The sequence below is a fragment of the Ovis aries genome, chromosome 4 (genome assembly GCF_016772045.2).
Source record: "Ovis aries strain OAR_USU_Benz2616 breed Rambouillet chromosome 4, ARS-UI_Ramb_v3.0, whole genome shotgun sequence".
NCBI lineage: Eukaryota > Metazoa > Chordata > Mammalia > Artiodactyla > Bovidae > Ovis > Ovis aries.
The window spans coordinates 86,865,899-86,878,116 of record NC_056057.1 but is presented as its reverse complement, the minus strand read 5'-3'; the positions used below and the strand labels follow the sequence as shown (position 1 = coordinate 86,878,116).

The window sequence follows — 12,218 nt, the reverse complement described above, 5'->3', positions numbered from 1 at the left end:
AAAGATATGGCAGGCAGTAAAGAACATAGGATTAGAAGGTACAATATGGATCTAATATTTTCACTAAAGGTATTTCACTATATATATATATACACACACACAATATTATAAAGTAAAGTGAAAGTCACTCAGTTGTGCCCTACTCTTTGTGGCCCCATGGACTGTAGACCGCCAGGCTTCTCCATCCATGGGATTCTCCAGGCAAGAATACTGGAGTGGGTAGCCAATCCTTTCTTCAGGGAATCTTCCTGACCCAGGGGTCGAACCTGGGTCTTCTCCTCCTATATATGTGTGTGTGTATATATGGCTTACATATATATCTTATATATTGGAAGGACAGATGCTGAAGCTGAAACTCCAATACTTTGGCCACCTGATGAGAAGCACTGACTCCCTGGAAAAGACCCTCATGCTGGGAAAGATTGAAGGCAGGAGGAGAAGGAGATGACAGAGGATGAGATGGTTGGATGGCATCACCGACTTGATGGACATGATTTTGAGCAAGCTCCAGGAGTTGGTGAAGGACAGGGAAGCCTGGCGTGCTGTAGTCCATGGGGTTGCAAAGAATCAGACATGGCTGAGCGACTGAACTGAACTGAACTGATATATCTTATAGGGCCTTCAAAGTGGTGCAGTGGTAAAGAATCCGCTTGCCAATGTAGGAGACGCAAAAAGATGTGGGTTCGGTTCCTGGATTGAGAAGATCCTCTGGAGTAGGAGGGATCTTCCCTGATAACTCAGTTGGTGAATAATCTGTCTGCAATGCAGGAGACCGTGGTTTGATTCCTGGGTCAGGATGATCAACTGGAGGAGGGAAAGGCTACCCACTCTTGCCTGGAGAGTCCCATGGACAGAGGAGCCTGGCAGGCTGCAGTCTGTGGGGTTGCAAAGAATTGGACACAACATATATTTTATAATCGTCTTAAGCAAATGTGGTATTCAAAAGTCAAAATTTCTTTTAAGTATAAACTTACTTTTTGGAGACTGTTTTACCACCCTAAGCACAGCCACCTACAGTGGATAATTTAAACTCTTATTTTTTTAAAAAAATTATAGTGTGCCTACATGATTGCGTTGACAGTTCTGATGAAGTTTACATAGTGCTGACCAACAACCATTCTTGAACACATGAGTTAATCAAACAAACACTTTAATAACATGCTAGAGAAGAGGAGTTGCCTTTCTTGTAAAACTCAAGAGGCATCAATCAAGAACCTTTTTTATTCTTTTAAGCAATGTGGTTGACTGACATTGACATAATTCCCTGGAGGCTGTTTCCAGGCCAACTCTGTAACTAAGTTGAAGGAATAGGGAAGCATGTTAATCTTTCTTTTTAATGAAAGATTAGCATCTCAATAAATCAAGGGATGTAAAGGAAAATAATAAGAGAAAAATGGAGATTATCCACCAAGAGAATCACTAGTTGCTCTCTGGGTACTCGATGATTTACTCTTTGTCCTTCTAATAATCTCTTAACATTTTTTTGCTTTTGGTCCCCTATTGAACAGAAACCATCGGTATACGTGTATTTTTAAAGGCAGATAAAAAAAATCTGTATGTATATATGGAAATATAAATAAATACACAAACACATGCACATATAACTATACAAATAGATCACCTCTTTCCATAGATAGAAAAGCGTCTGACCAAGAATCTTCATGGTCTAGTGGCTAAGATCCTAGGCTCCCAATGCAAGGGCTTGGGGTTTGATGTTCTGTCAGGGAACTAGATCCCGCCTACTGAAACTAACAGTTTGTATGCCACAAATTAAGATTCCGCATGCCAGAATGAAGTCAGAGATCCCCAGTACCACAACTGAGAGCTAGGGCAGCGAAATAAGTAAAATAAATATTTGGAAAAAAAAATCTAATTGGGTTCTGACCAAAGTTATTACCTCAGAACTTCTCTTTGCTTAACGCAGGCAGTGATGATCAAGAAGTACATAAAGTTCAGGCATCAGTCTTCTCTCTGGTCCACACTGTCTAAGAGGCAAGTGGATGTGAGTTGGACTGTGAAGAAGGCTGAGCGCTGAAGAATTGATGCTTTTGAAGTGTGGTGTTGGAGAAGACTCTTGAGAGTCCCTTGGATTACAAGGAGATCCAACCAGTCCATTCTGAAGGAGATCAGCCCTGGGATTTCTTTGGAAGGAATGATGCTAAAGCTGAAACTCTAGTACTTTGGTCACCTCATGCGAAGTGTTGGCTCATTGGAAAAGACTTTGATGCTGGGAGGGATTGGGGGCAAGAGGAGAAGGGGACAACAGAGGATGAAATGGCTGGATGGCATCACCGACTCGATGGACTTGAGTCTGAGTGAACTCCAGGAGTTGGTGATGGACAGGGAGGCCTGGCGTGCTGCGATTCACGGGGTCGCAAAGAGTCGGACATGACTGAGCGACTGAACTGAACTGATACAAAAAATCAACTGATTTCAACCCTAATATCTTTTTTCTTAATAACTAGTAAAACCTTGCAATATACTTATATTATCATAGTTAGTATCTGTGGAGGAGTGTGTGTGTGTGTTTGTGTGTGTGTGTGTGTGTGTGTGAGAGAGAGTCTGTCAGTTGTCTCTCTTTGTGACCTCATGGACTGTAGTTCACCATGCTCCTCACTCCATGGAATTCTCTAGGTAAGAATCCTGGAGTGGGTTGCCATTCCCTTCTCCAGTTATGGAGATGTAATTGCCAAGATATTTATCAAAAATGACCATATAAAATAGTGGCACTCTTTTATCTTTAAATGATAGTAACTTTTCTATTGCAGCCTCTGCCTAAATTCCCAATGCTGGCAGAAAATTATTATCTCCACTATTTAGAGTAGATATGTTTCACTCACAATCGATGGGTTCTTTGAGTTTGTCCACATTACAGGTTTCCCAAAATATGTATGAAGAGTGTAGTACATACTAGATTTTGGAAAGGAAGGAAGTCTTAAAAAAAAAAAAAAAAACAGCTATAGTCAACCATGTTGTCCTGTTCAAGCATGCACATGTTTTATTTGAGTATTCTCCAAAGGTCTATTTTTTTCCAGCATAATGCAGATATTATGCTATCCTTTGAAATAAGATATATGAATTTCAAACAAAATTGTCAAAAACAATGACCTTGGTTACTCCATATGGTACACAGAAATAATTACATTTCACTTACAATACAGATGCACTTAACACAGTCATCAATAGTCATTCACCACCAACACAGTATACTTTTAAATCACCTAAAACACCAAAAAGTTTTTTTTTTTCTTTTCCAAAAGTCTAAAGAAATTTATAGTTTTGGATAAATGATAACTTGAAAAAGAGGCAGAATTGTCAACGGAAATAATCTAACTGCATTTTAAAATGTAATATTAGGAACATGAAAATAGAACTTTTTATTGGGAATAAAGACCTAAGTATTCCTGATTGTGTTTTGTTTAACCTACTTTTTAAAAAGTTTTTCAACAAATGCCATCAAAGAAGTTTCACTATATATTTGCTCTAGAAGCATAAAGTGACACGAGGCAGGTGTTAATATAATTGTTATTATTCACACTTCAGGAAGATTAGTGACTTTTAAAAAAACATACTAGGTATAAAGCCAGTTTTTCCCTAGAGATAGTAGAGTTTATTTGACTTTCACTCAGCAAGTGTTTATAAATCTACTGTGTGCACAGCTTTGTTCTAGAAGCTAGTCTAGAAATGGGAAGCAAGAATTTCTGGCTTTACTTGAAAATGGTTGGATTAATTCCTTTTTATGATAAATTATGATTAAGCATTTTAAAATCTCTATAGTAAAGGGATAATTATTTACTCTTTCCATGTATTGAAGCTAAACTTCATTCCTTACAGTGGTGGTTTGGAATGAACAAAACTTTTCATTGGACATAAAACTTTTTTACATTGTCACGTGCAGACATGTCTGCTGATATATTTTAAAGGTGAAAAGATATCAAGACTTTTCACTTAAATATACATAGAGATCAATTTTGCATCATCAAAATCCTGTCCTCCTGATTTAGAGGACAAAAATTGCTCCTTGCAATAAACAGGAACCTTTCTGAGACAAATCTGTGCTGCCTTCCTCAATGGCATAGAAAGCGTGCTTTCATCAAATACTGCTACATAAAGCACTCCAGTTTATCTCTGCATTTCAATTCATATTAGTTATTCTCAAAATGTACTTGAGATCTAAAGCAAAATAAATAATACATCATGTGAGATTCTGGGATCACTGGTTCTGTGATATTAGTCCCAGCTAATTCTTTTCATGAAACATACAATGATGTATCCAGTATCTGGGCTTTTCCATAACAGCAAAAAGTCAGAGATAATTCACAAATGTCAACTCCTTTTTTTCCCTAATTTTTGACAAACGGATTGAAGATGATGGTAATCTGCTGATAAGATAATTTGTTGGGGAATACAAAAGTAGGAAATTCCTTTGAAATACAAAACGTTAGTCTAGTTGATGATGATAAACCCAATAGAAAGGTGCTATAGAAATACAGGAACAAATAATTCACTGTCACAGGAATACAGTGGACCAAACAATATTACAGAAAAACATTTATGGCACAAGGGTTTTGGATTAAAAGGTTATCTAAAACCTGGCCACACCAGAAGTTTTTCTATGGAATGTGGCTCTTAATGTATCTATGAAGATCTGGAAATACAACAACAAAATATCCTGATTCCTGATACAACAAGTGTACAATTAATTATTGCAGTTGTACCAGTATCTAGGTGCAAGGTAAAACAATGATTCATACTGAACTATCTGAACACTTTAGATGTACTAGTGAGCATCCCCATGAGAAATACTGCAGTTAGTTCTAAAAGGAGTTTATTTGCACAGCCCACCATGGAACATGAACAATCAGCTTGTTGTAAGTGCACAGAAATTCCCTCTTTCTACTAGTATAGTTTATCATGCCTATTCTGAAGACAACATAAGGAAACTGAGATAACGGCTCCAAAGAATTCTAGCATGCATTATGATGGTTTCCTTCAGTCAATACAAATGTGTTGTGTGTTTGTGTTTTTTTTTAATGTGTAATCATCTTCATCATCGCCAATGTTCATGGTTTTAACAGGAAAAATTTTTATCAAAATGTTTTCCATATTTTTTGTTTTGCATTCAACTGGAACATTATGTTCAAAGATTTATTTTATTTAAAAAAGAGTTCTGGTCATAAGAAGCATCAATAGGCGGCATTTCATTTGTGCTCATTCACAAAGTCAAAGGGCCACAGACTATTTTATTTCTCTGTATAACAGGTCAAACTCTATCCAGAAATGCCATTTGGTGGTTTTATTTCCATCCACAAGTTTGAAAGCTTTGTGTTTGTTTCATTACCAACCTCCTTGCTTTGTCATTTTCATCTGCAGAGTGTTTGTTATCTCTTCTTTCTTCCACACTGGGACTCTTTCCACAGCCAGTGCTCAAATTCTCTTGAGCCTGATTCCAATTGTCTTACAGAGCAGACACTCTGACGATATTGCCTCCTGAGTACTCAGGAGACTCTGGCCTGTCATCTCCTTCGGGGGTGGTGACTGGAGGTGTTGGGATGCTTATTATTGCTGTAGTCACATAAGGTTGTTCACAGTTTAGTTTAACACACTCTTCCATTTTGGCATTTAAACTGGATCGGCTGATGAGGAAGAAAAGATTTAAGAAAGAAGGTTGTTTACTTAAATTTTTTTTCTTACAACTAAAGAATACATGTTTTCATGTTTATCAGTAACATTTTAAAAGGTTAAAAACAATCACCATAATTAAGAAAAATGAAACACCAAAGCTTAAGATAAATTAACATGAACATTAGTGCATTAACATCAAATAAATGTCTAAAAGCCAGCTCAGTGTGGTTCAATTAGTGTTTCTCAAAGTGTTTCCTGCTTTGAGAATGTAAAAGAGAGGATCAGGTGAGTTTTAGAAAACCTAGGCTGAGCAAAGTAAAACAGTTTTCTTTAAGATAGGATGTCTGAGAAGTTTGAGATACCATAATGAAAGGGATGGGCTTCCCAGGTGGTACTAGTGGTGAAGAATCCTCCTGCCAATGCAGGAGATGCGGGTTCGATCCCTGGTTTGGGAAGATCCTCTGGAGAAGGAAATGGCAACCCACTCCAGTATTCCTGCCTGGAAAATCTCATGGACAGAGGAACCTGGTGGGCTATAGTCTGTGGGGTTGCAAAAGAGTTAGATACGACACAGTGATTAAACAACAATAATAATGAAGAGGACATACCCTGTGGATATATCTTAATTCTTTTGACCACAGAGTCATTTTACTATCTTGTCTCTTTGGGATACAGGATGCCCTTAAACCTCTCAACTTAGTGACAGCAAACGTTAAGAACTCAAGTTAGTCATTATCAATACTTAAAAGTTTTCCCCAGTGCTATTCTTGCATGAGTTATATACTCTGTGTGAGGAGGTGGGGGTGGAGGGGGGAAGGGAAAGGGATAAGGAGTGTAGACATAGGAGCTTTAAACTATTCTTTTTCATAGGGAACTTAATTAAGATCTTTGTGTCCCAAGTTTTTTTTTTTTTTTTTTTTCGGAACACTCCTCCATTTCCTACCTTGTTTTGGAATAAATGTAAAGCAACATACAGGTAGACTATCTTAGAGACAGAAATCTTCATTGCTCCAACATTTGACATTCTGATCTCAGAAACATCTGATTACATAAAATCGACAGAGCCTGAATTCAGAATCTTGTCTAGACTTTCCAAAGATGGTGGATGTCAACAAAGAAGTTGCACTGAATTAATGGATTGTGAAAAGGTAAGCTTTTTAATTCGAAGAGCAAAGGAAAATCATTTGGGCAGAAATCGATATTCTTAATGATTTACCTGGTTGAAATGTACTACTTATTATTACACATGCATCATTATAGTCAAAACAAGTGGCACATAAAGAGAAGCAAAGGGAAAATGCCAATAGAAAAATTCACCTAAATTGTCCATAAACTCACCAGAGGTAAACAATGTGAATGTTCACTTACCTTTTTTTTTGATATCGTATTGGTTTTTGTGTTTGTTGAGATCCAAAATACCTTCATGATCAAAACTGTATACTGATTCAAAAGATCCTTCTGGCATAGTTTTATTTTTCACTGTGACAACGACTATGTTGATATATTTTGGCGTGTACTGAATACCTTTCAATCATATCAATGTTAATTTGTCACTTGTGGTTGTGTTGCCTACTATTCCAGGTCATTCATGTTTACTTAGTGGACTCCTAAGTGGAGAGGTATCTGCTTAAGAAAAAGTTGTGAGGTTGAAGAGGTAGAAATATATTTGTGAATGCCTGACCTTCTTATCTTCTTTCTACTCTTTTAGTACTGATTTAGCTACTACCTTTGCCTCTTAATGAATATTACAATAGATCGATTTTCCTACTTGTTTCAAATCAGTTTGATCTCAAACAAATCGCCAGTCCAGGTTCAATGCATGATACTGGGGGCTTGGGGCTGGTGAACTGGGATGACCCAGAGGGATGGTACGGGGAGGGAGGAGGGCGGGGGGTTCAAGATGGGGAACATGTGTATACCTGTGGCGGATTCATGTTGATGTATGGCAAAACCAATACAATATTGTAAAGTAATTAGCCTCCAGTCAAAATAAATAAATTTATATTAAAAAAATAAAATAAACCCAAGGAGCTAGGGTTTAGATGCCACAAAAGTAACAGCATGACAGCCGGTGCAGATGTGCTCTGAAAAACAGCACAGGTGTGTGGACACACACAAACTAATCTCAGGTACCTGTTAGATAGTGGGGTTCTCTCCACACATCTAATCTGAATCGTGCTGAGTTCTTGCACGCTCCCTCGGTGGCTTCCTGATACGTTGGCATTTGGGATGCGGAAGGTTTTTTTGTGTCGTCTTGAACAGCAAGTGCTGGTGATTCCTTGTTGTGAAGAAAGAGAGGGACTGTGACTTGAAGGACGATTAACTGTTGCAACTTCCATGCAGCTTTCTTCAAAGACTTGTTCATCCACAAATTCGTGATTCTATTTTGTAGTGGTAAGAAATGTGGAGAAAGCACAGAAACACAGTTTAACTTTCAAAAAACTTTATTATTTTTAGTGAAATATAGTTGACTTACAATATTATCACAGTTTACCTTAAAAAAAAAAAGATTTGAATAGCTTTCTTTTTAGAACTCAAATATGCCCACAGTACATTTAGACTATCTAATGTGTAAAAAAAATACCATTTTCATAATAATTAGAATAGCAAAACTTCTTGTCGTTTGTATGAAAATAATATCTCTCCAGTTAGAATCTGAGATTGATATACACGGCTGATTTAGCATCCATCATAGACTAACTTTATTTGAAATATCATTTACTAATTTAAACATACAATCTGGAAGTTATAAACTAAATATTAAAATCCTCAAAAATGAGTATAGATAATACCCATAGGGAATGTGCAAATTTACATATATGTTATTTTTTAAACAAATTGACAGACTGAAGTTATGATAAAGAGACTATTTTAATAGAATGTTCCAAGTTAGATTGTCTGTTATATATTAGCAAATATTTTCACATGGGATTGAAAATATTTTTTAATCAGAAAAATAAGATAACTAAGACATTTCCCATTTCTTTAGATGCTCCTCTAAAATTCCCAGTGTGTAGAAAAATATGACTTATTAAGTAAAATATATTTATCAAAATGTATTACTTTATATTTGACATAGAACTGGTTAACACTGAACTTTTGAGGCCTCCATTCTTATGTTTGTAATATATTACTGGCTGGACCCATGATCTGTACCTATGTTCTTATAACCCAGAAGTCAACAGTGGGACATAATTTCACATAGGACATCATACAGAAACAAAGTGTAAAATTTAATTTTAAAATATTTAATAAAGAATTGGCTCATAAATTGTGTATGGAAGACTTTTACCTCAGAAATAAAAGAGAAAACATTTTTAGTTTGAACTACTAAGAATGTTTTCAACTACTATTATTTCTTTTTCTTTGTGTGGGTGGGAATAGTCTTATAATGGAAGGTTTTGCTCATGCCAAATTTCACTTAACCATCTCTCATCCAAAAATATTAGTAAAACAATGGAAGGAAATTGCTGGCTAATAGGAAATAGATTGCTTTAGTTATTCATTTTGCCATTTCTTTGCTAAGATAAGCATTTTGCAGTAAATGAAATTTAACATTCTATTTAAAGTCCAGAGGATAATAAGATCATCTAAGACAGAATTTCATGTTAAATATTAATTTTTATAGAACAAAATCTATTGCTTACAAAGGAACAGATTGCTCACAATCTGTTTTCTTCTCTTACATGCACATTTTACACACAATATACAAGTTATAAGGCATGACATTCTAATTTATCTCATCAGTGATTGGAAGGGAAGAAGCCATTCTGTGACAGGTTACCACATATTCTGGAGTAGGTAGCTTCATTTAAACTATATTAGTAATTTAGTTTAGTGTTAATAATAATTTAGTATTATATAATTTATGATTAAAATAGCCCTAAAAAGCTTCCCTGGTGGCTGTGATGGTAAAGAATCTGCCTGCAAAGCAAGTTCATGGGGTCACAAAGTGTTGGACATGACTGAGCAAATAACACTTTCACAAAAGGTGAAATAGTCAAAAAATGAAAATAAAAATTTAAAAAATGGTAGGGATAAATAAATTTGATTAATGTTGTCATTTAACTTTCAAAGTTATCCTAATATAGAAATTTAAGATACTAATATAATCAGTAACCACTTGTTTAAAACCTTCAAATATTTTTCCATTTATTATGAGATAAAGATCAAAATTCTTTACGTGCCTCCAAAACCCAAGGTTATCTGCCCACTGACTTCCTCTGTTCCTCCCTTGTGTTATAAGAAAGGTCAAAATCTGACTCCATGTTGGATCTACTTTTTAAACCTTTGCTTCCTGTTGTTTTTGTTTACAAAAGGATACTGTCTATACATAATGGCCTGACTTGGGGCACGCTGCTCCTCTGCCTGAATGTTAAACCAATGTGTTTTTGTTGAGGGAGACATCCTGACCCTGTCCATCTGGTACAGGAAGGAAGAAATTAACATATCCCCTCCCCAAAGCTGACCATTCCACGAGATATTTGCAAGATTAATAGCCTTTTATTTTACTTCCTCATGTCCTTCCACTCTGTTCTATAAAAGAACCTGGCATTCAGACTTTATAAGATGGTTATTTTGAGACATTAGTCAGCCATCTTCTTGGTCTGCCGACTTTCTGAATAAAGTTGTTATTTCTTGCCTCAACACCTCATCTCCAATTTATAGGCCTGTCATGTAGCGAGCAGAGTGAACTTGGACTTGATAATACTTGCGCTGTAGTACCCTCTTTCTTTCTGACAACCCTCAATTTCCTTTCCTTCCTCTTAGGCCAAGTTCCAGTCTTCTCCAGGTACTCACACCTACTTTAACCCCTTCATCTCTTTGTTTAACTAACTCATAATCGTCCTGTGGGTCTCAACTCAGTTTTCTCCAGGAAGCCTTGCCTGATCCTGTACCCTCTGGCTGCACCTTCTTCGCCCCTAGTCCACTGGGGCCTCATTGTTTCTTTCCTTGCTTATTGTCCTTCTGCGGTAACATTCATATTTTGTCCCAAATCTGGAGGCTGAAGTAGGCCAGAGGTCATACCTGACTTCATGGTGTATCTTGGGTCTGGCTGACTGTCTGATACATTATAGGTAAGAAATACATATTGGTGGAAAGACTATAGAGGTAAATAAATAAATGGATGAACAATATGTCAGAATTGACTACAAGTATGTGTCTCTGGTGAGTGAACAAGCAGACTTGATTCAAATACAGTGAAAATTTTATTCTGCTCTGTGGTCACAGACTGTGATCCCTTTTGACAACCTATCTAAGAAACAGATGCCTTTGTTAAAGAGGAGGTCCAACTGGGAGCTTATAAGGGAAGAACTGCAGACTCAATCCTCAGGCCCTAAGGGTATACCAGTAATTAAATGTGTCATTTTTCTTAAGAGAATAGATAGTTTTTATTGTTTATTTGTTCATTATACCTGTGAATGAAAGAAATGTTTATTTTCAGTTATTCTCTATTTTGTTATTGCTATTCCCTTTTCCCAGATGTCAGGAACACTTAAACTTCATTATTTTTTTCTGTTTAATCAGCATTTTAAGAAGCAGGAAAAGATATTTTCTAGAACTTGCAGTCAGCTATTGGAACACAAGTTTCTATCTACATTCAACTGATATTTTAGCCTAAAGTTAATAACATTTTAAATAAGTCTATAAAATACTTTCTATGTTGAAATGTCACTAGAGCCTTTCAAAGTAATTTCAATTATTGTGGATTTTTTTGGAGGGGAACGCTTAGTATGTTTTGCAGTAATGCAGACAGTGAAATCACACTTGGAAACCTTAAATATTCACAGAAACCAATGAGATTACTGTCTGAGTTGCAGAGGCAGGCAGTCCTGCCTTTTCCTTACCGTGGTTTTTTCTAGGCAGTGAAGCAGGTGGTGGTGCTGGGTTTCAAAGCTGGAGCCAGATTTGCTAACAAAGGCCTGCTCATCCTCGGAGGACTGTTAACAGAGAGAAGACAGAAGGGCTTTCTCTTTTATTTGCAAACAGTGAGAATCTCAGCTACATATTTCTACTGAGAGATCTGGCCTATTTTCTGAGATTAAATGGCAGTATTTTATTTTTACTTTCTTTTTTAAACTGAAAAGGATCAAATGTAGAGTTCCTTTTGAGTTTGATAATCATCATTTACATTTTCATCAAATTAGTGGTCTCGGCTTTTAGACTTGCCTCCCTGAATTGAAAATGTAATTCTCTTTTACTCATTCATCTCCCAGCTACCTTTGAAAGTCTGAGAGCCATTATTTTTGGATAATAATTTTTAACCTAGTACTTACATAATCCTGAAACCACATCATGCTCACCTACACAAAAGCTATTATGCAAGTAATGATGATTGGGATCCTAAATATTAAAAGAAAGTTTTAAGGTGAAAATTAAGTTTCTCAAATTACATTTCATACTATGTGACTTTTATAACACTGAATGATGTTCCCTCTTCAATAATAAGTACAGTAAGTTGCTTATATACAAACCTTCAAGTTGTGAACTTTCAAAGATTCAAATGTACATCTGGTTCCAACAAGGAACCAGAACTTGTGCCATCAAATATAGGTGTGAGTGAAATTGCAGCTTGCCTTCCAACTCCTATT

General features: G+C 36.3%; 1 protein-coding gene across 1 annotated transcript in view; it reads right to left on the bottom strand.

Annotated features, from left to right (window-relative positions):
* Positions 1-2,975: 2,975 nt before the first annotated feature.
* The window catches only part of KCND2 (potassium voltage-gated channel subfamily D member 2), a 557,707-nt gene continuing 548,464 nt past the window's right edge, over positions 2,976-12,218 (bottom strand). The window contains exons 4-6 of the mRNA XM_015095112.3: positions 11,475-11,567; positions 7,759-8,006; positions 2,976-5,636 (exon numbers count right to left, since the gene is read on the bottom strand). Of these exons, the coding sequence (XP_014950598.2) occupies positions 5,459-5,636; positions 7,759-8,006; positions 11,475-11,567 (519 nt within the window). The 3' untranslated portion in view covers positions 2,976-5,458. The remainder of the gene's footprint in view (positions 5,637-7,758; positions 8,007-11,474; positions 11,568-12,218) is intronic.